At 43.3% G+C, this 27,624-nt stretch overlaps 2 protein-coding genes across 8 annotated transcripts in view; one reads left to right on the top strand and one right to left on the bottom strand.

Moving 5' to 3' along the window:
• The window catches only part of LOC310696250 (uncharacterized protein), a 960,839-nt gene that overhangs the window by 287,381 nt on the left and 645,834 nt on the right, over positions 1–27,624 (top strand). The gene's annotated exons all lie outside the window — the stretch shown is intronic.
• The window catches only part of LOC310696199 (PH and SEC7 domain-containing protein 3-like), a 152,619-nt gene that overhangs the window by 31,775 nt on the left and 93,220 nt on the right, over positions 1–27,624 (bottom strand). For 5 of the 7 annotated variants that reach the window (XM_083481403.1, XM_083481402.1, XM_083481405.1 and 2 more), the window contains one exon: positions 85–128. In XM_083481403.1, coding sequence (XP_083337529.1) covers positions 85–128 — 44 coding nt within the window. Of the gene's footprint in view, positions 1–84; positions 129–11,571; positions 11,741–21,133; positions 21,532–27,624 lie in introns of those variants that run through there. The other 2 variants (XM_083481408.1, XM_083481404.1) reach the window with 2 other exon arrangements.

Here is a 27,624-nt window from a genome sequence, read left to right as displayed (position 1 = left end):
GTTCCATATGCTGCCTGCATATCAAGCGGAATGCCATAACAGGCGTCATTTTTAAAACTCATTAATTCTGCACAATATACTTACACTGCCCACTCAAGCTTCTCGTTTTTGATTGAATTGTAGAGAGCCTGTAAAAGGAAAGGAAGAAGAAATTACTGGGTTCGTCTTGACCGCACACAGAAGACTGCTGATTTTTTTTATTTAGAAAAAAAGACCTAAATGTCACAAGCAAGCTGCTTTTGATCATGAAAGCACCCATATACGGCAAAATCAAGCACAAATGAAAATATTATTCAAGAGCAGGGTGGCACAAATGTGATTGCCATTTTTTAATTCTGCTGAGAGCACTCGCTTTTTACCCAAGTCGAGAGAACAGCAGATGGTCTCTGTGACCTTGCACTGACTTTGGAGGCTCTCCAAAGTCCCACTGAGATGTCACACTGACTTCCAAGGTCCTCAAAGCCATAGAGTGACGGTCAAAGTCCCCACCAACCCCTTGCCTAGTCTAGAACTGGGTAGGATGAGGGAGCTTATGCTGGGCCCCAAAACTCAGCATTAGATCACTGAGAAAACTTGCTCTCCCCTTTTGGAGGAAGAGCAGGGTCAATGATGGACAGCAGAAATACCAGGCAATCAAAATTTGCTGACCCTTCAGATCAAGGACGATTGAATAACTGTTGGCATATTCCGTATTTTTCGCTCTATAAGATGCACCAGACCACAAGACGCACCTAGTTTTTGGAGGAGGAAAATAAGGAAAAAAATATTCTGAATCTCAGAAGCCAGAACAGCAAGAGGGATCGTTGCGCAGTGAAAGCAACAATCCGTCTTGCTGTTCTGGCTTCTGGGATAGCTGCGCAGCCTGCATTCGCTCCATAAGACACACACACATTTCCCCTTACTTTTTTGGAGGGAAAAGGTGAGTCTTATAGAGCAAAAAATACGGTATGTGTATAGAATTTTGGGGTTCTGTCCTGCAAATAAGAGAAATCAAAAGCAATGTACTGAACAGTGATAGGCCACAGACCAAGATTAATGCTGGATTGTTTACAGAGTTAGGAAACCAGCAGCCCAAATTTTGCTTCTAGGCTTTCCTGGGGCTTTTCATTTGGAGCCACAACACACAGCCTGAGCTCAATCCTTCTTTCTTTCTTTTTTAAGCAACACATTTGACTTCTCCAGACACAGGTAAAGGGGCTCTTTAACCCTATGCCCTTCCCTAGCCGAACAGCGACAGAGGCCTTGGTATGTCAAGAAACAAGCCAATTAAGAAAGAGCAGCTGGTGTCCACTTAAGGCAAGATGTTCAACCACAGCCTCTTCTGCTGTTTTTGTTGAAGAAGAGCTCTTTGTCTGTGGCTTGTCTGTAGTTCATGCAGTTGTAAAGTAGCTAATGTTGTGCAAACAAAAAATATCCCACATTATTTACCCTAATACCAGATTGTGATCTTCTACCAAATAACACACAAACACACATGCAAACGAAAATCAAAACTGAGAGTTCAATCAATACATTTCAGACATCTCTCAATTGACAGTCATCATCATCATCATCATTTCACATACTGCTGTCTATTGCTGTTTAAAGTGCAGGTGGTATAGTGCCCTGTGAAGACAGACAGGCAGTTTTACTTGACAGAATTCCGTTATATTATTAAGCACCATGCCAATCCCATATGGCGAGGGCCGATCCCTACTCTGTGGTGCCTATATCAAATAGTATACTAAAAAATAATAATATTAAATTACGATACCTTTAATATCAAGCAATCACTTATCTCCAGCAAGAGAAACCTATAGTATGACTGTTAAGAGTCTTGAATGTTAGTTTCAGTAAGAGATTGCATTTTAGGCCTCTTTGATATGCAGACAGGTTTTAAACAAACGCATGAATGCACACACACTTTATTAGTATTATTTAATGCCATCTACGCACTGTCCTGCAGCGAAAAGGATCAATAAGAATCTATACAAAAATCAAACAAGCACAATCAAGACCAACAATCAAAAGCAACAGATTAAAATAATTGAAAACTCAAAACTTTAAACAATCTTTATGAAAACAAACAGATCACACCGACTGATGCTGAAAAGGTAAGCGTCTTTGGAGACAGACTTCCATAAACAAGGCACCACCACTGCTTAGAGGTCCCAATCCACCATATTAAGTGCAAACATGTTTGATTGTGCTCAGAAATGCACCAGAAGCCAGTCCAGTTCTTTAAGCACTAGTCTAAATTTGTTCCCAACATCCAGTCTGGTCATAGCAGCTGTATTCTGAGCTAACTACAGTTTCACATAGCATTTAAGGGTAGTCCCAAATATAATGCTTTAGTCAATTTTAAATGTTACTATAGATTACCATGCCCAGGCAATCTCTGGCCAGAATTGGCATGCCAGATTCAGCAGATGGAAGATGTTCTTCACCACAGAGGCTCTTGGGGTTGAGGTAGCAAAGCTTGATTCTAGGAGCCGCCCCACCCCCAGCTTTGCTGCTATAGGTCTTAGGGGGAATCATTCCTGTCCAGAACAGGATGAGCATCATTCTCCCAGTGGTTGCTCAAAGGCACAACTATCACTTCTAAGGTCACTACCAGAATAGGCGCACTTTGAACAATAGTGCTGATTTATTTTCACAAAAATAATGCAGCGGTCACACAGGTAGAATCTATGCACATATAAAAAACGCTGTGAAAATGCTTTTTTTTAAAAAAAAAAAGTTTTGAAAAATACATCGAAATTTCCATAGCTCACTGTCACTATCTAGTGTCACATTTGTATACTGAACTTCTGTTGTTGTTGTTTAGTCGTTTAGTCGTGTCCGGCTCTTCGTGACCCCATGGACCAGAGCACGCCAGGCACTCCTGTCTTCCACTGCCTCCCGTAGTTTGGTCAAACTTATGCTGGTAGCTTCGAGAACACTATCCAACCATCTCATCCTCTGTCGTCCCCTTCTCCTTGTGCTCTCAATCTTTCCCAACATCAGGGTCTTTTCCAGGGAGTCTTCTCTTCTCATGAGGAACTTTACAACACACTTAAAATGTTTTATATGTAGCTGTATAGCTGAGTCCACAATGTTGCCATCAAGTGGTTGTGGTACTTTCTGCCATGTTTTTCCATCTCTTTTTATGCCTCGGAAAATCCATTTTTCTTTTCTGGAAGTGGATTTCGTTGCACAAGAGTGCTGTTCAGTTGTTGCTATTAACAAGCGGGGTATATGAAACCATTTGGAAGAAACAAAAACAAGCCTAAATGACTGCTAGAAATCCGTTATTGCTTTCCCCGTTTCCAGTGGCTGCTCTTTCTCTCACTTGGTAATCTTCCAGTGCCGAACGTATTAGTTTCTGTCTTATTCTTAATGGCAATTCAGACCAGATCAATTGTTAGCCCAATCTCCGAGTATGAGTTGGTATGAGCAAGCAATATTTTATTGCGGAGGGCGGGATGTCCTTGATGAGAACGATTCCCAGTTGCCGGGCATCAATCACACCTTCACAACTCTGGTTTGGGGGGAAGTAGCCACACTATGGGAAGTCCCAGAGGCCTGCCAGGATGCCACAGATAATACATTAGTCCCTAGTTAAACTAATAATGTTCCACTTGCACATCACAAAAACAGACTGCCATCTCTTGACACACAATAGAAAACAACCAGCTAAGGCTACCTAAAAACATGTTAGTGCTAAGGTTTTGGACTCCCAGTACCCAAAAAAGAAAAATACCACATGAAACAGGAATCATTCGTTATGCTATATATTATTATATAGTTTATCAAACATAAAATCAAATAAACATACAAGCGCAATATAGCACTATTAAGGCTGTCTTTAATAAATCATTCTTTCACCACTTCAGTCCATGTGGATTTTTTTTTAACCTGAATGAGTCTAAGCTACAGAGAAAGTTCAACTATTTCTTACCAGTAGGATCATTTTTATTTTTAAAGTTGGCCATGCTTCCATGCCTTTAACAGCTTCCTGACAAGGTTCAGTGGATGAAGTTTTCTATGCCTTTATCCCTTTGCCAGGAAAAGCTTCCATTGCCAAAATTTCTGTGTGTCAAGCAGCTGTCATAGGTCTAGGAACCTAGCCAGGAAAGAAAGTTGGCAACCCCTTTCTGCCAGACCTTTCCCTCATTTTCTACAGTAGATGTGAGGAAACTTTTTTTTCCTATTCAAAGCCACTGACCCACAGAATCAACACTATCTTTAATTGTGCTCTTCATTGTTAAATATTCTTAATTCTATTAAAATACCATAAATAAATACAAAAGCCTACAAAGATAATACTAGGGTGTTGCCATCTTGGAGTGCCTCTCAGTAGCAGTGCCCAACCAGCCACTAGCAGGAGTTGGGGTTTATTTTGCTTTTTTAAAAAAAGTGCTGGTACTCATTTCTCCATAAAAGTGCCATGGGTACCCATATGAAATAGGCAGCAAATTAAGAGGCAATTGTGAGTACTGTCACACACACAAAAGCAGTGATAGTCAATTGCCCTTCCCTCAGAAAAGATCAGCAGGGCTGGGGGTGGCGTTGGGTGCCACTCCTGGAATATGTGCCCACAAGAATGATGCCTGCCAGCTGTTCTTTAAACCTGCTCTTCCTAAGGAGGGGGGCATACAGTGGAAGATCTCCATTTGGGGGCCCTGAACTGTCATGGGGGCCTCTTCACAACCAGCAACAAGCTCTGTGTAACCACTGTTTTCTTCTTCAATGGGGTTGTTCCATGATAGATCACCACCATTTATTTATTTATTTTAAAAAATAAACTACTACAGCTCAGTATGTATTATAGTTTCTTTTGGGGCCCCTCCAGGATTAGGAGCCTTGAAACTTAAGCTTGATTAGTTTCATAGTAGTTCCACCCCGGTGGCATACGTTAAGTTTTCTGAAAATGCCTAGGTGCAAGATGAAATTTAGCAAGGGGACAAATGTTCCCCAACCTAGAGGAATGGAAGCATAAAAAGTATGGCAGAAATCTCCGAAACATGTAGACTGTATCACCTAGACATGGATTCTGTATTGAAGTAAACACCTCTATAAGATATCTATTGGAGTTTTGGATACGTAACGTCACTCAGGAGCTATTCACTATGTATGTACAGTCATATATGAATGCTGGGTTCTTAGCAACAAGTGCTGCCTGATTTGGCAAAAATGCTAAATTTTTGCTATTTCTTTGACACTACTTATTGCACTCAGCATGCCTCTCCTTTCTTTCAAGGATTTTAGACCTGGTGTCCACCCTCCCAGGCAATCTTCCTTCCAGATGAGAGCAGAGTCCAGTCCCAGACCTGATTTCAAGTATGATTTTAATCCCTCTAAAAGTTCTTGCATGCCTGAAACCGGAGTTACAGAATGTTCTAGAAAACACAATTTTATTTACAAACTGGGGGTCCAACCTATAAGCCAAACCTATAACCTATAAGCCAAAAAGCATTTAGTTTAGCTGATAGGGATAGGGCACGGAGGGAAGATTCTTTACACCTTCTCTTTACAAAAGAACCATAACACACTGTTCCGTTTTATATAGCTCAGGAACCAAGGCTGACTGATTATGCTGACCATGCATAGCCAAAACAACAAACTGGGGTCGATCTCAGCCATCCCTGCAGGTGCCAAGAATTGGGCTTGGGATATTGTGTGTGTAAAGTAGACAGCTTTACCGAGCTATAGCTTTCCCCATATGAATGAAGGATTGTGCATTCGTGCTGTTGCACTGATTTGTTTCCCCCCTGGATTGCATCCTTCTACTCCCTAACGTCAATCGTTATTTTCTTCAGTCTGTTTCTATTTCCTGGCTGCCAGAAAATCTTAACATCCCCTGAGGTTGCTTGTTTTTATAATATCTTATTCAGCATTTCTATAATATCCTATTCAGGTAGTCCCACCCGGATGGCGAGTGTATGTATGTGATATGACTTCCTTCATGCATTCAAAGGATGCAAGACAGGGCCAGAGGGTTGTGCCAGCTAACCCCACAATCATGACAACAGTACGTAGCAATCAACCCATCCTCCAATTGTGCATTCAGACTTCCACACTCACCAGTTCTCTGGACCAAAGCTGGCATAACCCAATAACCTCCTGACATGTACTTTCAACATAATGGTGGTAGTGATGGGGGACATGTGAACCTTCCTAGAGTCAACTGCAGCCTCCCTGTGGTGTTCTGAAACTTTTACAGACAAGAACCCTCCATTTTTAAATCATGCAATACATTAGTGACATTCCCTGAAAGAAAATGAATAGATCATGAACCAATTTCCTTGTCATCTTCACCATCCACCCCTCCCACTACCCCAGGGGATAGATGAGGAACAGAATTCAACTACTCTTGGCTTGAGGAAACTTGGAGTCCACTGATGAAGGGTGTGGGTGTCGGAGACGTCAAGGAACCTCCTGACTTGATTCTGGGATTTAGTCTAGTGAGCCACCAGCCACCATGGATGGCATATGCTGTCACAGAATTCTGACAAAGTAGGGGGAAAGAGTGTACAACAATGGCCGCTGCTATAGGCAATCAGCATGAAGCCGCTGCATTGACCAGCCTTAGTATAAATACTAGGGGCCTGGCAGTCTGCCTTTGCCTTCTCAAAGCAATATTTGCTGCCTACAGACCCCAGGATGCTCCCCCCCCCCCCCGTCTAAGGTCAAGCCTCCAGCTCCACTTCCAGCAACTTAACTCTTGGACTCTGGTCTAGAAAACACACCCGTCTAGTCAAAATTTAGTTATGGCTGGCCCTGATGGGAGAATCTCCAGAAGGTTCCTATTCTGTAAAGGTAAAGGTAAAGGTACCCCTGACCATTAAGTCCTGACCATTAAACTCTGGGGTTGCGGCGCTCATCTCGCTCTACAGGCCGAGGGTGCCGGCGTTTGTCTGCAGACAGCTTCCGGGTCATGTGGCCAGCATGACTAAGCCGCTTCTGGCGAACCAGAGCAGTGCACGGAAACGCCATTTACCTCCCCACCGGAGCGATACCTATTTATCTACTTGCATTTGACGTGCTTTCGAACTGCTAGGTTGGCAGGAGCAGGGACCGAGCAACGGGAGCTCACCCTATTCTGTAGGGGTAGCCAATATGGTGCCCTCCAAATGTTGCTCTGCCAGCATGACCCAATGGTCACGGATGATGGGAGTTGTAGTCCAACAACATCTGGGGCACTCCATGTTGGCCTTGCTGTGCTGGGTTACACCACTGTCTCTAGAAAGGACACTACTTTTTCTCTTTCCATGCTTGTTTTTCAGTAGTACAAGATCATGTTAGCACCAGTGCACCTCTGTTGACGCCTACTGATGTCAAATTCTCTCAGACTTATACAAATATAATGCTTTTTAGCATATCAACCTAGCCATCCCTATGATGTAAAAAGCAAGCAGCCCATTTCAAACGCCTGTAGCTGTTGCTCGGGACAATACTGGTTTCATAAAACAGAATGCACACAAAAGAGCTGTATTTAATCTGACTCTGAAAGACCGTGGATACCGACCTGAGGCTCTAAACAATTTCACATGTTTTTAAAGAACATATTCTGACAGCAACAACTCCCTCTTGCTAGAGATACACAAACTTTCTGCCACAGAATCAGCCAGTTTCCTTTACTCCGAGGCAATATAAATCACACAAAGACTGAATGGCCTTTCAGAACACCCTCTCTATTACAAGTCTCCTGTTCAAGGGAATAAACATGCAGATCAAACCATGCGGTCTTAATATGCCAGCAAAAAGCATTTATTACAGCTACCATCTGTTTACTACAGGTGCCATCCAGTAGGATGTTGCTGCCATCCAAAAAAACAAACACAAAAGGCCTGTGACTGTCTGTACGACCCTGAGCTCTGTCTGCCCTTGGATGTCCTGGCCATATGCCTGTTTGTGATAGAAGCAGCCTCTTTAACTGAACCTAGTTTAACGTATGGGTACTAAAGCCCCACGTTTCTTCCAAAGAACTCAGAGCAGCTTACATATGGTTGCCACACGGTCTACAAGGGTTGGACTTGTTTAGTTAGCAATAGAAACACTTGGCCATTTACAAAACGTTATATCGAAATAGATCCTCTGCTCATTTAGATTCAATGGCAGAGAGAAGCACATGTTCAATTATCTCATTAATTCCAACTACAGGATCTCAAATGACACATACCACTATCTTTCACTCCTAATGATGGAATAAGCACCTCACAACCTGATTCAATTCAGAATTGGGCTTGAAAACCAAGCTCCCCACACAGAAAGAAAGAAAGAAAGAAAGAAGGAAGGAAAGAAAGAAAGAAAGAAAGAAAGAAAGAAAGATTTATTCCAAGCCATATTCCTCATCTCAATAATATCTACTGCCCATGGAGTCCCAACTTCGCAGCCTGCTTCCCACTTATCAGATAGGTGGTAGCAGTGACATTTTCCAGGATACCTGGTGCCTGAAAAACTGCCCTAGCAGGGTTATAATTATAATTATTTTTTTTAACTCTGCATAGCACCCTTCATCCATAGAACTCAGGGCGGTTCAAGGTACCAGATAAACAGGTGAGTGAGCCTGAGGGATGAGTTTCTCAACAATCTGGATTACAATCTGAGATAGTGAAGTTCTTTTGGATCAAAATGCTCATCTCAGGACAGAACAAGTATTCTAAGAGGCGTGGGGAAACCTGTAGCTCTCCAGATCAGCCCCAAACAACGTGGCTAATGGTCAGGGATGATAGGAGATGTGGTCTAGCAACTTCTGGAGAGCCGCGGGTTCCCCAGTAAGTTGCCAAAGTTAGTATTATGAATCAACAAATTGCAAACTTTAGCAACTTCACTACTCATCACCAACTCCACATAATTATCTTTCATTCAAATAAATAGGACTTTGCATGGGTTATTATCAGCAACTAAAGAACACATAATTTGTAAGCTGTTAGCCTCAATTTATTGTCCTCTCTCATATCTTACTGCTATGATTTTAAATAATAAACGATTTCACATTATGACTTTTAATTAAATCACTCTAATAAGATGAATACTTTAAAACCATTTAACCAGCACAACCATTAATCTTCACTTGCCCTAAACAGAACCGGACACAGCAATGAAATGGCTATTCAGTCTTCACAAATTGCAGCAGATGATGTAGCTGACAGGAAAAGATGCGAGAAAAACAGTTTACAGACTGGAAGAAAAACAAACATAGAAACAGAAATCCAGTTCTTGATATCGAGGCCTTCTTTTTTTACCTTATTAAACTGGGAGTGGCTATCAACTCAAGACAGAGACATATGACACAGCCTCCCCTGAGGCACAGGTAACTTTGTTCTGTCTTTGACCTGGAAGCAACGGAGTGAACCCATCACACATGATGCAGAAACACAGATGGTGATAAATAAAAGCCAACCTCAGAGCAGCAAATCATGTAGACACCTATGAGGTTGGGCACTTCGAGCCCAAAGAGACTTTTAATTATTTATTCTGCATGGCATACAAGAGGGCACTGGAGCAAAATTGGGAGGTTTCAGTGCCAGAACTGCAACAGCCTCAAAATGAAGCATCACACAGCTCCATCGATTAAATCTGCGGCCTCACAGATCAATCAGCTAAAGCTGCAATTGATTAATATCCCAATTAAGCCTATTAAAACTGCATCCCTATTATGGGTATCCTGAGATTCAAATCACGTGAAAGGGGTTGTGCGCACTGTACTTAAATTAATGAATTGGGCAAATTAATAACTGGATGAAATTTACACTTTGGCAAACTATAGCCACAGACATATTTAGACCCTGCTATAGAAGCAAGTGGAGAGTACACTAAGGAGCTATGTTAACATCAGTTCCAATATAGTATAATAGCGATTTCTGGTTTTAAACAGAATGCTTCAAGCTGGTTAAAAACAAGCATCAAGAAGATACTACATTTACTGTAGTCCTATATGGGGGATAAAGCAGCTCCCCTTATTTAAGTCATGCTCCTACTACTCAAATGTTAATATGGTACCCAGTAATGAGAGCAGCTACCAGCATGAGTTTGATCAAGCTGCGGGAGGCAGTGGAGGACAGAAGTGCCTGGCATGCTCTGGTCCATGGGGTCACGAAGAGTCGGACACAACTAAACGACTAAACAACAACAATGAGAGCAGACTATCACTCTAGCCTTTGACTAGCATGAGGAAAGCCTGCAGGTCACAACTTGATAGGTGCATCCTTCATATTTACAGGACAGTGGCGTTGTAGTCTAAACCACAGAGCCTAGGGCTTGCCGATCAGAAGGTCGGCAGTTCGAATCCCCGCGACGGGGTGAGCTCCCGTTGCTCGGTCCCTGCTCCTGCCAACCTAGCAGTTCGAAAGCACGTCAAAGTGCAAGTAGATAAATAGGTTCCACTCCGACGGGAAGGTAAATGGCATTTCCGTGAGCTGCTCTGGTTCGCCAGAAGCAGCTTAGTCATGCTGGCCACGTGACCTGGAAGCTGTATGGCGGCTCCCTCGGCCAGTAAAGCGAGATGAGTGCCGCAACCCCAGAGTCGTCCACGACTGAACCTAACAGTCAGGGGTCCCTTTACCTATGTCTGTGGCTGCTGAGAAGTCCTTGTAGGAGAACACCATGCTTAAATTGGCTCTAAATCTACCAAACTCAGATTCTGAAGCAGACTCGCCTGATTCAATCCGGAAGGATCATGACCTGGACCAGGTCACGAGGCAGTCTGAGTGCTGTAGCAGTGCCTCTGTTCCTATAAAACATATTTCTTGTCATGACAGGTAAACCAAACACTCACAGCCTGGAGCGTTTAGCTAGTGCATGGGGCTCCTTGTCACTGCACACTGCAAACCCGTATGAGAGCAGCAGGACTCGATAACATTGCATTGCTCTTAGGAGGAACTACGGAGGAAGAAAAAACAACAACCCATGGCTGCATTATTAGGGGCAGCCATTCCACCCGAGAACAACTGGTCATTAAAACCCATCAATCCCAGGTGGACTTGTTGTATTGCATTCAAAGCAGGCAGCAGCAAGGAACTCTGTATGCTAGATGCTCAAGGCTGTGGGTGGCTAGATTACCTGTTTAAACTTTTTTAAAAAGAAATGTATTTTATAGGAACAGAGGCAGCGCAGCAGTCCTTGGACCACCTCATTGAATAGTTTTTTTAAAAAACAACAACAACAACAAACCATGATTTTTTTGCCTTTTGGGTTCTGCACAGCCTGTTTCCCCTTAAAAGCCCATGCAGAACCAGGAAGGAAAGGATTTAGTCTTGTTTTCATGCAGATCTGAGACAGAGTGGAATTTCATGGATCGGACCTTCCCTGTTGCCCAGCAGATGTAGGGTGCCCACCCACAGCCCTGAAACATTAATGCAAAATTGCTTCCTTAATGTAAGTGCTAGGCTTAAGGATGATCCACAGTTTGCAAAAAGCATATAGTATCATGGACTTAAGGCTTCCGAGCCCTTAGAAAGGTTTGGGGCTACTGGAAATATTTTTGAAGAACACCCTCACCACCCCAGAACCTAACCCTTTGAAAATGAATGAATGTATGTATTTTGAAAAGGGAAGCAGGTTGGAGACTGAGGGTTGAAACCCTGAAGAAAAACCTAACTGCAATCAGACAAGAAAATTAATTATTTTAATTTGAATCTTAAATGGCTGAAATTGCTAGTTGAAACCATAGGAAACAGTTCCTGCTGACAAATGAGTAGGTGGAGTTCTCAAGACCTGGGGAAATTCTGTTGCTGTTTGGAGGGGGAGAGCTGGCTGCTGATCTGCTTTCGAGCTCCTGTTCCAGGAAGATTACAGGTAAAAATATTACATAGGTGAACATTTAGAATTGCTCAAAAAATTGTTCTCATTGAGGTCCAAGCCACTCTGTGAAAAATATGCTTACTACAAAACAGCTACAAATGAATATTAATAATAATAATAATAATAATAATAATAATAATAATAATAATATTATATTTATTTATACATACCCTGCCCATCTGACTGGGCTTCCCCAGCCACTCTGGGCGGCTTCCAACAAAATATTAAAATACAGTAATGCATCAAACATTAAAAGCTTCCCTCTATCCCTCAGCAAACCTCTATCGATATCTGTAATGAAACATTGGTTGGATCATGAAACTTTGTTGGAAGAAGCCTTCTGCACGTGGTCAGAGACTCTCTCCTTTATTACTGATCAGCTCCAGCTGAAATTCCAGCACTGAAAGCAATCTCTAGAGACGGATCTGTATGAGCACTGGCTCAGATTCAGTTCTGCCATAACAGTGATTTGGGGGCTAATCAGCAATTTGAACCGAGGTCTCCAAAGATTAAGTCCGGCACCAATCCATTACACAGAGGCAAACCCAGATTTGTCACTGAGTACCTGCATAATAGTTATGGTATACTCAGTTACATTCACCTTTTGCATTCTGAGGTGTGCACCTAAGATAATGCGTGACATAGCCCACCTGTGAGGCTAAGGCCAGGGTTAGCCAACATGCTGCCCTCCAAAAATTGTGGACTATTAGTCTCATCATCCCTGATCATTGGCCATACTGCCTGGAGCTGATGGGAGTTGTAGTCCAAAATATCTGGAGGGTATTTATTTGGCTACACTCCAATTAAGGCCAACATTCAGACATGGCTGTATGTGGTCTCTTGAATGCCACCCAATAATATACTTTACTGTCTGAAATGGATCCCAAACCCAACGAACTCACCCATCCTCAGCTAGGGGCAATACTTTAAAAGTCTTTCTGTCCTATTCAAACAGCAATTCCTATCTTTATCCCCCACTGCCCACTGCATGGTGTCATCAGAAGTAGTCCCCTTCATGTTGCAGCATGGCAAGGCACGCAAATCTTAAGACGAAGGAATCCCTGGAGCCATTTGAAACATGGGAGTGGAAAAACAGCAGATTCATGCCCAGTCCTGGTTGGCACTAAAACTGAACGAGTTTTCCATTCTGATCTCCAGTGCAACATGTATAGGGTTTTCGCTGGAGAAAAACCAAGGGATAAAAAAGGATGCTGTGGTGTACCCACAGAGAATCATGGGTGACAGCAGCTTCCGGTGTTTACCACACATTCAGGCTGTGTGTCACACCAGTCTTTTTTTCCATTCGGACTCACTCTCGAAAGCAAAATGCTGAACAGCAGCATCTGTAAACACCTGACAAGGCTAACCAGACAAGCACTTGTAAGTATCCATTGAGGTGAAAGCAGCAAGGGAAATGAAAAGCACAACCAGGTGTGCAGGGAAAGATGAAGGCTGAACTAATTATCCCAGCTGTTTATTTGTGGAGAGGAAAATCATTTTGGTAAACAAAAAGCCCAGCCATCCTAAGCCACTGAATGCTGAGGAACTGCTCCATGGGAAACCCATTACTTATTAGGTGGCTGGTGCCGCAGGAGGCTTTTAAGCCTGCAAAGTCAGCCAAAGGGTCCCTTAAAGAGAAAAGTGATGCTGACTCCATTAAAAAGCAAGATGAGGAAACCTTGCAAGTCCAAGTTCGCTCATAATACTGCCTAGAGACAACCGTCCTTGCTGTGCCCTTTTAAACATTTTTAAAATATATTACGACAGGGGAAATGTGTTATTCCAAAGCCACCTTTGACTTGGGCAAGTCTGTCGAATCAAAGACTGGGGAGTGCATGCTTTGAATATAGAAGGATGCAGGTGCACTTGTGGGCATCTCCAGTTTAAGAAGGAAAAGGTAAAGACCCTGTACCTGAGTCCAGAGTTTTGGGTTAAGCAAACAAGTATTGTGATGACCAGGCAGCTTTCCATGGTCCTCCGAAGAGGCTCAACTGCATGCCTATCCCCAAGGCTATGAGGGTGTGTGACACCCCCACACCATCAAAATCACTCCACGACTATTCTAACACTCCCTTCCTTCCCTGCCCCTCCACCCCGCCTCATCTCCCGGGCAGTCTATACTATCCATAAAATCAAATTGCAAAGCATTTTCTTTGACTGAATCACTTCAGGCTGCAGGAAGAGGGAACTGCTAGCTGAGTGCCTGTCTAAGTTCAGGGCAAAAAAGAAACAACCTCCAACTCATTAATTTATTTTTTAAGAAGAAAGCATTTCCCACTCAACAGCCAGTGATTACACCACAACTTGTCCTGGCTACATCCTTTCAAAGCCGCTGGGGGAAGAGATGAAAACCAGGGGCTGGGGCTGCAAATACTCTGCCCTAAAAAAAAAAAATAACATTACCATACGAAGGATACCCAAACTGTGCACATGTGCATGGGATCAACTGGATCATATTTGAAGCACAGGAACGTAGCATTCGATTTGAAAAAGTATTATATGTTTTGGACACAATCCAACCAAAGTTGAGCACTCTGAAGTCTCAATGATTTCGGCTGAAATGGACAACTCTTCTGGCCCAATGGGAAATATCTTCCCTCACCATGTGGACCAACTTCAGCAGGTGGGCGGGGCCACCCACTTATCAATCATTTGATATCACGATGACATTAGGTGTCTCGTTCACCTGTCAAGTTGGCCTGCAACGTGTGGGGAGGGGTCTGCTTTGTTTGCACATTCTCTATTTTCAAACAAATGGCCTCATGAGCTGATTTGGGCCAAGACTGAGCCGCAGGCTAGAGGTTCTCAACCCCTGAGATACCTTATGCTAAATTTGAACAAGTAATCTTCATAAGACTGTAAATCTATTTTTATTTTTTTGCAATAAACCACCAATTCCGTAATTGTTAATACTGTGCACAATTTATTGCAGAATTCAGTGCAAAGTTTATAATCATGGGATAAATAAGATTTCCAGGTTTGTGACCACTGTAAGAGTGCTTCTAGATGGGGGTTTAATACTGCTTATTAGTCACTGAGATATCACAAATGGGTAAGCAACAGGAAATTATTAACTATTCCTTGGAAAGAGTAAATCCAGATTAAATGGGGGGGGGAATACAGGTTAGCATTTGATGACAGTGGCTTCATGTACATGCTGCACAAAACATGCATGCATGAGGATCTCCAGATGCCACAATAAACAACTGTTTGGAAGCACCCAAAAACTTATCAAGCCGCCTTTCTGGTTTCTGAGATTTTACCTGTCGTTGCCCATTTAATGTCAAAGCACGTCTGGCAGAGTAAGGAGGCTGCTTCAGGCAGCTGATTTTGGGTGTCATGAAAGGGCAGCCAGTTGTTTAGGTGTTTAATGTACTGTTATTGCCAAAATGTGGTGAGGTGCAAAGTATCTTGGGCATGCAATGTAAAAGGATCCTGTGTCAAATCATATTTCTTGTGGAGTTTTGCACAAACCGGAGTGCCTTTGTTTTCGATGAGTCCCTTTAAAAAGTGATCCACGGAATAAGAAGTGTCCATCTATCACCATTGCTGACTGAAAACTGGAATTGTTAAATCTCATCCCACAATGGCTGAGGGTTACGAGGACAGGCTAGTTAAAAAGATCTGAGTGACTAACAGAGCAGACCTTGCACCAAGAGCTGCAGCAAAAGGGAGGGGAGAAAGGAGCATTATTACACTTAACAACACCAGCTGGTGAGTTTTATGAAGCAATGACTGACTGGCAAGAAGAAGAGCTGGGCTTTAGCCTGCAAAGCTTTTATGTTTATGTTTGATTGATGACGTACCAGTCTAGGGATTAGCTTCTTGCAGTTCAAAATCCTGAACTGCAATACTTTTAAACAATGCCAGCTTTGTTTCGTTGCTACTTGTGATTGACTGCTGTACGCTGAGAATGAAACTCAAGCTAGCATATAACTCGGCATGAACTAAATCTGCTCCATGTGGGAGAAAATAGATTGATTTAGTGTGCAACACACTTCTCTCTCTCTCTCTCTCTCTCTCTCACACACACACACACACACACACACACACACACACACACACACACAGAGTGACGCGCACAACTGACTAGGCAATTTGTTGTCCATGTTAGCTTTGGATTAGCTAAACTAAGCCTAAATCTCTGTGTGTGTGTGTGTGTGTGTGTGTGTGCGCGCGCGCGCGGTGATGTTTTGGCATTTTGAAATGGGATGAGTAGGAGTTGGGACAGCTGGCGTCCGTTCTTAGCTCCACCCCTGAGTCACTGTGCGGTAATAGGCATGTTCGAGTCATATAAAAAATAGCAATGGCTATACTAATGAAATTGTATGCTTTGAAGATGAAATCTGGAGTAGAAGCTTACATCTATCCTGGATTGTCATGGCAAGACTGCTAACTGGCCAGAATTTTACCTGCCTGGCCACAATTTCATCCTCCTGGCCAGAATAAGAGGGTGTAAAACCTAAAAGAAAAGATCCATTATTGGGTGGTTTTGTTATTTTCCATAAGATATATTTCCCTTCCCGCCAAAATAAATAAATAAATAGGCTCTTCAAAGGCACACTTTGCCATTGCATTTTAAAAGCTGCTCCCCTAGGGGGAAACCGCACTTTGCAAAGCCTCAAATTGTATTAGACCTTAGATCCTTAACAAGCAAAATCAACTGCCTCACTCAGGAAAATGCATTCTGTGCATTCTCACAATCATTATGCCAGAGGTGCCAAAGAATTTTAGGAAGCCAGAATCTCAGGAACAACATGAAGCAGCCTTGTAGGCAGGGCAGCAGAGAATGGGGGTGCACTTGTGGATTTGCATTTCATCATTACTCCCTCAAATAATGAACTTAGTGTCCCCATGCCAACAGGATCGAAGACAAACCAGCCACTGAGAAACAAGGAGGAGGCATCACTATGTCTGGGAATAGTAGAACCCCAGTCTACAAAATCACAAAAAAACCAAGAACAGACCCTTAAAAAACCCAAACCCAATGGGGACAACCTCCCCGCCCCCCATGTCCCAAGCAGCTCAATGGGGACTCAAAATGCCCATGGTTGCCAAGATCCGTGGAATGTTGTCTGCCAACTGGAAAAGGAAAAACAGAAAAGCAGGGTGGGAAGAGATGATAACCTGGCTTGCTTGAGCACCAAGTAGCTTGAAGTATCCCAGAGGAAGAAATGGATGGCTGGCTCTGTAAACACGAGCAGTGCTGTTAGGGGAAGTGATCCCATTTGTCCACTTATAGTTCTCTCTCCCTCCCCACCACCGCCCCAATACACAGTGTGTTCCAATGTGATATAGCACTCAAGAGATTTGACAACTTAAGGTATTTGGTCTCAACCAGAACTGTGGGCTTTTTACAGCTTCTTAAACTATCTCATTGTGCAATTTCAATTTACCAGCTCCGTGCAATGATGAATGAATTAAACCTTGCATAGCATTTTGCACTAAAAGCCCTATAGAAATGCTAACAGATATCTATAAATAACTTCTGTTTTGTGTGTTGAAGAAAGCAATTAAAGAAGAAGAAGAAGAAGAAGAAGAAGAAGAAGAAGAAGAAGAAGAAGAAGAAGAAGAAGAAGAAGAAGAAGAAAGCAGCAGCAGCTAAATCTTTAGTTCTGGGGGGCTGGGGTAGCAGGGGAAGAGTTTGAAGCAAAACTGGATAATCTCATTTCTGATTTCATAATCTCACTTCTTCTTCCTGCTATGGCTGAGAGGGGCATTTTCCACTGTATTCCAGAAAACAGCATCCAGGCAGCTTGTTTCCATCTCAGTGTGACTTCATTAGATTACTGAGATGTAACATGTCACTCACCATCCCAATATATTTTGTCTAAAGCAGAGCCCAACTCCCACCACGGCCAACACTTTAAAGAGTCTTGCTGTACTAGTCAGACTTTCATTTCCTGCCCTCATCTATATGCTCCCTCAGGGTGCAACCCAAAGAACTGTGCCTCACCTGGGGCTTGATAGGGCTGGTCCTGCCCTCCCTCCCACCCTTCTGAGGAGCAACAACTTCAACTAGTACTACCCCGCTTGCTAAGCGCTCACTATAAGCCAGTAAATGCACTTCATTAGAATGGATGGTCTGTGTACGTAGTTGTTGGTCTGTGTACGTAGGGAGCATCACAAAGGACACTGCAATGTGTCAGGATATGCCTCTGCAGGACTGCTGAGTATTTGAGTGGACAGGCTTTGCCCTCATCACAACAGTACTCCCACTTTTAGATCACCCACTAAACTGGGCAGCCGCTATTCATTTATATGGGAGAAGAGTGCATTAGGATAATTCCCAGCTCCAGCAACTGAGATCTGGGGCTCTCCTACTTGTTATGAACATTTGCCTGCAACAAGAGTCCACTCATTCACAGCCCTTAGCCTACAGCTTTTGGGAGGGTTGGAGAAGAGTTGGTGGAGGCTCTCTCCTAAGACAAGGTTTCCCAGAATATATTAGGCATCTCCTTGCACCATTAGCTTCAGGGATTTACTCCTGCTCGCTCTCTCCATTCAGTTTGTCCACGTTCTAGTTACTCACTGAAATAATAGGGAGAGTGATATAAATGGACCACATGGGTGGGGGCAGGAGAGAAACTAAGTCACTCAGTGGTTAAATGACTTTCACAAGAATATGCTGAAGGTCATTCTGTTATCTCTTTTCCTGGCTGACCCTCCATCGCTTTTTTTACTTTGTGCTGTGCCTAATTCAATGTTTACGCTTTACCTTTTTATTGTATGTCAGATATTTTTTATTATATTCTGTATAGGGTTAATAACAACAACAAAAGAGAGATTAATTCCATAAATGAGACCTAGCCCTCAAATGGGATTACTATAAATACATACACACACACACAAATGATTTCACTAAATTCAGCTGGGGGACTGAGATGCATAAAGAAACTCTTTGAAGGCCTGGCTCACACAAGCACATCTACATTCCTTGAACGCTTGTTTCTCATTATGGCTAAAGTAGGTTCTAGGGCAGACCCGGGGGCCGGATGCAGCCCAATCGCCTTCTCAATCCGGCCCATGGACGGTCCAGGAACCAGCGTGTTTTTACACAAGTAGAATGTGTCCTTTTATTTAAAATGCATCTCTGGGTTATTTGTGGGGCATGGGAATTCATTCATTCCCTCCCCCCAAAAATATTGTCCAGCCCACCACATGGTCTGAGGGACAGTGGACCGGCCCACAGCTGAAAAAGGTTGCTGACCCCTGTTCTAGGGCATTGGTCTTCGAGTGGTGGGCTGGCTGGGACCCACTATGAAATCACTGCCGGATCCAATGCGGGTTGCAATAGCAGCACTTCTGCCCTATAAATATATGGCAAAAGAGAGAGAGAAAAGACGTGGGTCCCCAAATGCATGTCTGGGTTAAAGGTAAGTCCCAGGTCCAAAAAGGTTGAAGACTACTTCTCAAGACTACTAAAAGTTCTCCCACAATATAGCTGTTCATCTTTAACGTGTTACCCAACCCTCTTGGTGACTATGAACCATCACGTGGTGACTATTGGTCAAGTCTACAAACTGCCTCAGTTCGAAAGTATCATGACTGAGCCGACTTCGGCTGAGTAAACTCTGATGGCTTACCATGTGGTAATATGGTAAACGAATAAGCATGTATGAACTGGCTTTAGATTACAACCAGTAGAGAACTGAGAATTAGTAATTTCAGGCTACCAGAGGCTCACAGGAAAAGGGGGTAGGGCACTTGTTTTATGATACTATATTGGGGGAAAGAAACAGAGAAAGCTGCCTTATAGCCTCAGATCTTAGCTCAGTGTTGTCTATGCTGCCCGAGCAAAGCCCTTCATTCAGACAGGTGCCTTCTCCAGCTAAGGATCTAACTGGAGACCCTTTGGCATGAAAAGCATGTGCACGGTCACTGAGCTGTGGCCCTTCCCCTGGGGATGCCCCTTGTGACTAATCATGATCATAGCATGCTTAGTAGCGCGCCAGCTCAGCAATGTTATATTTATGTATACACCTCTTCATGCGTTCGGCAATGGTTATCAGTAAAAATGCAGGGTTTCATTATATCGTTCATTTGCTGCAAACCAGCTAGATCTCGCTGCAGGAAGCGAACACCAACTGAGAGGTTCTATTGTTTCCCCCCACAATGGCATTCCTTTGGGGGGTGGGGAGGACCTGAATGAAACCGAACCTCTATAAAAGTATGTGCAACCTTGAAGATTCCAGTCCTGCCCCTTCCCTGCAAAGGGGCAAGAAAGCTTAAATGTCTGCCTTGTGAAGAATCACAACAGGATGGTAGCAAGTTTAAAGATCCTTGCTAAGTCCACATGATTTTGGCATGCCCGCCCACACTCCCCACCCAAACTGGTGAGGTTCTCATGCAGATGGATATTTCGAACCTAGCACCCTGAAGGCAACATGATGCAAGAGGGAAGAAGAACAGGGAAATGAAACGTGTGCATAAACACCAAGCATATACAGGTATAACAGTAGCAGCATTTACATCTGACTTCCAATACTGCCGATTTACTGGGGACGCTTTTCAAAATTTTATTTTTTTACCACACTCCTTTATAAAAGGCTACCGTACTTCCTGACTTGTATGCTAGTGGAAAAGCATTGCCATTATGTGTTGCAACAGGAGGAAAGAGACAGAGAGGGCAATGGTTAAATTTGTGCTCAATCATGCCCACATGCAGATGCCCAGACAAGGCTACACAATGTTGCTTTTAAAACAACAACAACAACATCAGCAGAACAGAACGCAGTACGACAGTTAAAGGCACTCCACACAGCTCCTAAAGCAGGTGGCTGGAGCCAGCTGGATACAGTACTGTCTGCGGTGACAAACCAAGTACACAGATGACAATTTTATTTTAAAAAAATGCCATGCACACAAACACAGAGAGAAATGTAATAATGAATATTTCATTGCAATATTTAGCCATGCATTTTAAAAAACATCACCTGAATCATGCAAGCCACCCACACAGACACGCACTAAGGGAGAAGGGAAATGCAATCAGCATGTAGAACATTTCTGTCTAGAAATTGCAAGGTAGATCTTTCCCCTTCAGCTCCACCCCCACCCCATGTAGCACAGGAACACAGGTAAATGGCCAAAGAGAAAAACACCGGCTGGATTGGATCGGCTACCAAGTTGGCAGCATTGACCCAGCTCCATGAAGAGACATTCTCTGAAAGTCTATCAAATCCATCCAGCACCTACCTTCAATCTGGGATTTGTCCCTCCGCCCCCACCTGCCGGCTCATTCCTTCCCCACGGTATTTTGTAAGAAATAAAAGGCACTATCAGCCAAAGACTCAAGGGCAGCGTCCCCTTTTCAGGACTGCCAGAAATGTTGTGGAGATTTATATGCAATGTTGCATCCATTTACCTTGGCTTCTTTAGCAGAAAACTCAGTGGAGTTGGAAATTTTCATGGACTTTGAGCGGTGAGTTTGCCGCCAGACTGGGTCCTCCCGCGGGTATTTCACCGAACCTGTAGCTCTCACTCGGACCTTGCTGGTGCTCTGGACACTATTAACTCCAATCATTTCCACAAAGCAAATAAATATTCTCTCTCTCTCCTATATATATATATATTATATATATATATGAAGCGGGGGGCAGAAGAGGAGAAATAAACCACACTTCACAAATTCTCTTCAAGGTAGTTTAGAAGGAGAGGAATCTCTGTGGAGCCTGAGCTGCAGCAATCAGTGTTTGCTTAAAAATGCACCAAGCTGGTCCCCCACTACCAGCCACCACACACATACACACACAGAGCATCTTCAACTACACTGTTTTGAGGCAGCGTGATTGTTCCAGGCACTGCCTACGTCACTGGCTGCAAAATATAAAAGGGTGGAAACCCCACCCCTACTCACTACCCTGCTGCTCAGCACATATCGCCATCCTTTCCCAATACACACAGACACACACACACACACACAGACACATACACAGAGGGGGGGGGTGCATTCTCCAGTGCGGCTCAAGGGTATCAGTTTCAAAGAGCGGAACAGATGGCAAAAGGCCAAGCAAAAAAGCAATTCATTTCTGACTGCAGACAGGCAACACTTGTATTCCAGCCATACCATGTCAAAGTGCATTAAGCTGGGTGCAATAAAATTTAGACGGCACAAATAAAAGACTGCCCCGAAGGAGACGAGCCTGCCAGGTAGCCGCTGCTTCGAAAAGAAAATTAGGGTGGGAGCTAAATGGATTGCAAAACATCTTAGGAAAGACAAGCATGTAAAAAAAGATGCTGCTTTTTCACAGGATGGTCTGCAGACACTAGCTTCAATTACAAGTGGGATTTACTGGGCAGCCCTGTGCATTAATACACAGAAGCACTTGGTAGCTATGATATGGTACTGGAAATCAAGAAATCCCCCATTCAGATCTTGCCTCTCCTTAAGGCAAGCTTCTCTCTGCCAGCTCCACACCTACAACTAGGATTACCAGGGCAATATATGTTAAATGCTATTATTATTATTATTTTAAAAACCTAACCATTATAATTAACTCCCAGGTAATTTGTGCATAGGTGTGCAGATTTAGAACTTGTGTCTCAATTCAAGTTTTAGGGGGTGGGGTTGTGGGGTGGGGGTGGGAAGAGGCATGAATGGCTCACTTACATGCTCATTCTCAATTTTCAGATTTGTTAACTGAGACACAAGGTCACACAACTCAGCAGCAAAACCCCAGTGTCCCAGCCTTGGCAGCGAAGGCTCATATATGAACCTTTGTTCCCAAAATAACTGGTGGAAGAGGCTTAAAAAGTGTGGCCGGTTCTGCCTTCAAATCAGCACAAGTGAACAAAAAGGCAGAGGCTATGATGGTAGTCCAAGTCCTGGATCGGTTTCGCCAACTAAAGCAGCCCGTAAACCGCTGCACAAGAGGAGTGGGGCTTTTTGCCCAATCAGTGTTTCAAACGGCGTAAGGGGAAGTAAGCTCCATATAAGGGAACGGTGGTGCTTACCTAAAGGCTACGAAGTCCAACCCCCCCACCCCACCCCCCAAATCATTTCTAGCTCCTGGAGACCCAGAACACAGCAGATTGCATGTAACCATAGCAACCAAGCTCAGATGAGAACTGATCCCTAGTACGTTGGCACACAGGGGGAGTATCAGCTGGCAGCACTGGCTGGAGAAGGTAAAGACAAAAGTTGAACTGCATATGACTGAGGATGCCAGGAAGGGCACACATACGCCAACTGTTCCAATTTACCAGGCACAGTTCCCTAATAGCTAGATCTATTGTTATATCTATCTATCTATCTATCTATCTATCTATCTATCTATCTAATAACACACACACACACACACACACACACACTCCTTCAGATGAATCTACAGTTACCAGGTATTTATGAACACTGCCCACCATCACTTACAAAGTTTACTGAACCATCAGTATACAAAACTCCTTCATAAATTGCTGCGTTCTGCACATTCTCTCAAGTTAGGAACTATCCTTCTTGCATAAGTTAAGAGAAAGAGTATGCTGAAGTGTGAACAATCTCCAGTGTTTCATGAAGGCTATGCATATTGACCAGAGAAACACTCTTGAGATATACACAGTATTGACCACAAAATGTGCATATTGAGCACTAAAATGTACAAAATGCAGACGAGACAGGCACATTTTCATGTTATCACAACATTCTGAACCAACACCACATCCCCCCCCCCAATAAATGGCAAATGACTCTTGTCCACCTTGCTATATGTTGAGGTTTATCCAGTAATATTTTCCCCCAGTGCCTTCTGAAGCAGAGTATTAGCAATCCAGTTTCCTTTTTAAATGAAGTCATTTAATAGAATGTTTTCTCTCACAATGCACTTGATTTGCGCCTTATTACAATGCATTTAGCAACAATTGCCACCTGAGGAGGCAGCTATCAGGTGGAAGGGAAGGGGTACATTGGCATTTTGTTCCTGCGTGTCTGCATAGACAACTATGTGCACTAAGAGTCAAAATATATTCCCGCTCCCATCTGGGGTTTTCAATTCTAGTGACCCTGGGGAAGGATATGAAGCCCAAGGAAATCATTTAAAAGATTTTAAATTAATCAAACAGTGCACACAGAAGACTAATTAAAGGCCATGATTTACCAAGGACATTTTATATATACATTGGGGGTAATTTAAGATGAGCAGTACATAACAACTAGTTATTGTGCATATTCACCACAGCTCCTGGATAATGTGCACATAATCAGTCTATGAAGAGAACTGTGCATATTTCCAAGTAAACAAACATAATCCGCAAACAGCAGAGGCCATATTTTAGGCAGGTACCTAAACTTTGTCAGTGCCTTTTGAAACACTGGTGTGTTACTGAGTTCTGATGTTTTTATGTAAAGCTGCTGCCAGCACTGCCATCATCAGCACATGACTTTTCCACCTCAGTTGTGAATGTTTAAGTTCAGTTACCTTATTATGCTAGCACCCCGGGATATGACAGGGTTACTTTAAAGAGTAGGGGAAAGTTTTCCACAATCACTGTAACAACAGAAACCGATGTGGAGCTATGAAAAATTAAAAGGCAGGGTCATAAAGGTCCTTTTGAAAGTGGCTAAGAGCTTTGTCCTAGAGAACACAAGCTTAACAGGTTGCCTAAATGCTTCTTTGCAGCCTCATCAACAGATTCTCTGCTTTTGCACAATTTGGGGACTTCATTGCACCTCTGCCTGCTGCTCTGACAAATATAAAAATAAGAATAATACAGTAGCAGCAGATCAAACTTTAGAAACTTTCTTGCCTCCTCATTTTCTGTGTTAGTAAAAACCTATCTTCACAATGCCCGTGAAAAACTGGTGTGCATCCACTTTGGAAGAAGCACAAATACCAAACCAAAGCTGCCCCATTTGGAGGTGTGTGGATGTCTTTGGAGCAGTCTTAAAGTGAAGGTTGATCCCAAAGCTTCAGACCCACTACAACACTTTGTAAGGTCTTGGAGGAGCTGTCAGTTTCAAGAGTGTGCCTTCACAGCAAGCAATACATGCTTATGCCAACACAGTGCAAGGAGGAACAGCTCTGAGGGCACATATCAGTGTGGTTGTCAGAAGAGAAGAAAAGTAAAAGCTATACTAAAAACAAAACAAAACAAAATGGCTGGGAGTGAAGATCACGCCACAAGCAATGACCCTGTTGCCTCAAGGATCCTTGTGGTGCTGGGCTTGCCACAATTAAAATGAAGTAAATGTTTATCATTCCCTCGGCCTGTAAAAGCTGCAACCCCAGAGTCGTTCACGACTGGACTTAACTGCCAGGGGTCCCTTTACCTTTTTAAATGTTTATCAGAGACATTTATGCTTATGTTATATTCAGATAGAATACTTTTAAAAGCATGTATTCTATCCTCCTATTTTTAATTGTTAAGTAAGCTGTATTTTAAACCCAGTTGGATTAAAAACTTAAGTTATGAGCTGTGCAGAGCAGTGTATGCTGACCCTGATGATAAGAAATAGTTCAAGCCTTAGCAACTGCATGACAACCATACTGAAACATTTGTGTGTGAGAGTGGAATGAATGGTTTTCTTCCTAAGCAAAGGCTAAGAAGCAAAATGAGCAGGTTTGGCCAAGCAGATGAGGAAGAACTGATTTGGGCTTAGCTGCTAACTTTGAACCTACATAAATGGAAGTTTCCATGCACATCAAAAGAACAAATATCGAGACAATAATGATTATAGCAATGGATTTTTGACAAAGGTAATGCTACTTTTTCAACCCAATGGCATTTTAGATCCTGTGGGATGGACTTGCGTTTTCCATGCTTATATAAAGGCAGGACTGTCTCAATGCCAATCTGAAGGCACCAATTTGGAGAAGACTATCACAGCATAACCCGAAGAGGCAACATATGTCTGCAGCACTCACCTTTTCCCTCTTTTTGTTTGTTACAGGATTCTTAGCCCAGGCCGTTGACAGGTGGATGGGTGTGAGTATACCCCATTTTTTGTGTGTATGAATTTAGGACTAGTGTACAAGGTAGGGCAGGGATGCGGGTGGCGCTGTGGGTTAAACCACAGAGCCTAGGACTTGCCGATCAGAAGGTCAGCGGTTCGAATCCCCGCGACGGGGTAAGCTCCCGTTGCTCGGTCCCTGCTCCTGCCAACCTACCAGTTCGAAAGCACCTCAAAGTGCAAGCAGATAAATAGGTACCGCTCTGGTGGGAAGGTAAAGGGCGTTTCCGTGTGCTGCTCTGGTTCACCAGAAGCGGCTTAGTCATGCTGGCCACATGACCTGGAAGCTGTACGCCAGCTCCCTTGGCCAATAAAGCGAGATGAGCGCCGCAACCCCGGAGTCGGCCACGACTAGACCTTTACCTTTACCTTACAAGGTAGGGCAATATCTTCACTCCTATTTCCCCTTTTCCCCAGAGTCAATCTCCACGAGGGAAAGAAGACCTTGCTATGGAAACATGTGTTTTGCAAATAAAGCTTTAGAACTTTCATTTTCAATCTGGTTGTTTGTCAATCCCTGGACTCTCCAGGCAGAGCTGGGAAATACATCCTACCTGAAATTCTGGCAGTCAGTGTCAACAATACTGTGTCAGATAGTCTGACTTGGTACAAGGCAGCTTCCAATCTTCCCGTAAGTAACCAAGGACAGGGAGTGCAATAAACTCTCTCTTAGTAGAAATGTTGAATCAGGATAGATGTCACCTGTCAGGCTGCTGTTGAATGGGAAGTTAGCCAGCTGGCCAGTTTTTTTTCCTCTTACAAGCAAGCAGTAAGGACTAGGGGATCCTATATATGAATTTTGTCAGGGAATTTTCCGTTCTCTCCTTTTCAGGCTTTACCAACCAACACTAAGGATTGGTAAGTTCAGGACAAAAGAGGAAAACTGCTTTGACCTTGAACAAAACTGAATGTTCTTTTTTGTTTCTCTCCCTTCCTTCTCTTTCCCTGAAGGCCCACATTGGCTGAATCACATTCCAGTTTCCTCATATCCAAACAGCACCATCTTTCTTCCTTAGACGTCCTTCCAACTAACATGCGCATCAATTCACTTTTCCATCATCTAATGTCATTTGGCCCCCAACAACCCACTTGGTAGTTATTCTTCCACTCTCCACAATAGCCTGGACCTCTTCTCCTTTAAGCTCCTTTTTAAAACCTCCCCCAACACCATCCCTTTTTCTTCTGCATTTCACTCATCCTCCACCACCACTTGTCTTCCAAGATCCCTTTAGCCCTTAATACTCAGGTGCTAGGACTTCAGTCTGTCTAAAAAGTCCCATCGGTTGTACATTTCAGTCTCCTTGCCTTACCTCCCTCAAAGAGATAGATAGCAATTATGGTTATCTAATGGTGAGAGAAATACATTCTAAATAAACGCCGAGTCCCTCTTTGCTATTTCCAGAAAGGAGCTATGCCAAAGCCCAGCTGGCATCAATGGCAGCTGCCAAGAACGCATGCCATGGGCAAGTTCAGGATTCCTGGGCACTGTAAAGGGCTATTGTTTGTTCAGGGATAATTTTATGTGTATTCTAAGGAAGTGTTATTTTCCTGTCACCTAGAATCTTTACGGTCAAAGAACACACCCCAGTCTACATTGCCTTTCTGATTTGTCTGATCACACACACAAATTACCCATCAGGGCCTCGCTGTGAAAAGTACTTATAAAAAGGTGATATATCAATGTGCCACTGGGAGAAAGGGGGAAAGGGCAGGTGTTATCTTTTCCCTGCTGCTTACGTGGACAGCGCTGGGATCATTATTTTCCACTTTCAGCAGTGGAAATGAAACTGTTCCAAGAGAGGCGAGGATAATTACCAGTGGTGCTATTCCCCCGAGATTTTTTTTAAAAGTAAGGTATTATGTTGGTGGTTGAATCACACTCATCAAACCTCCGGCACTTAAATGAGCATGCT

Source organism: Podarcis liolepis, assembly GCF_965112155.1.
Source record: "Podarcis liolepis genome assembly, chromosome: 17".
NCBI lineage: Eukaryota > Metazoa > Chordata > Lepidosauria > Squamata > Lacertidae > Podarcis > Podarcis liolepis.
This window is presented reverse-complemented; position numbering and strand designations above follow the sequence as displayed.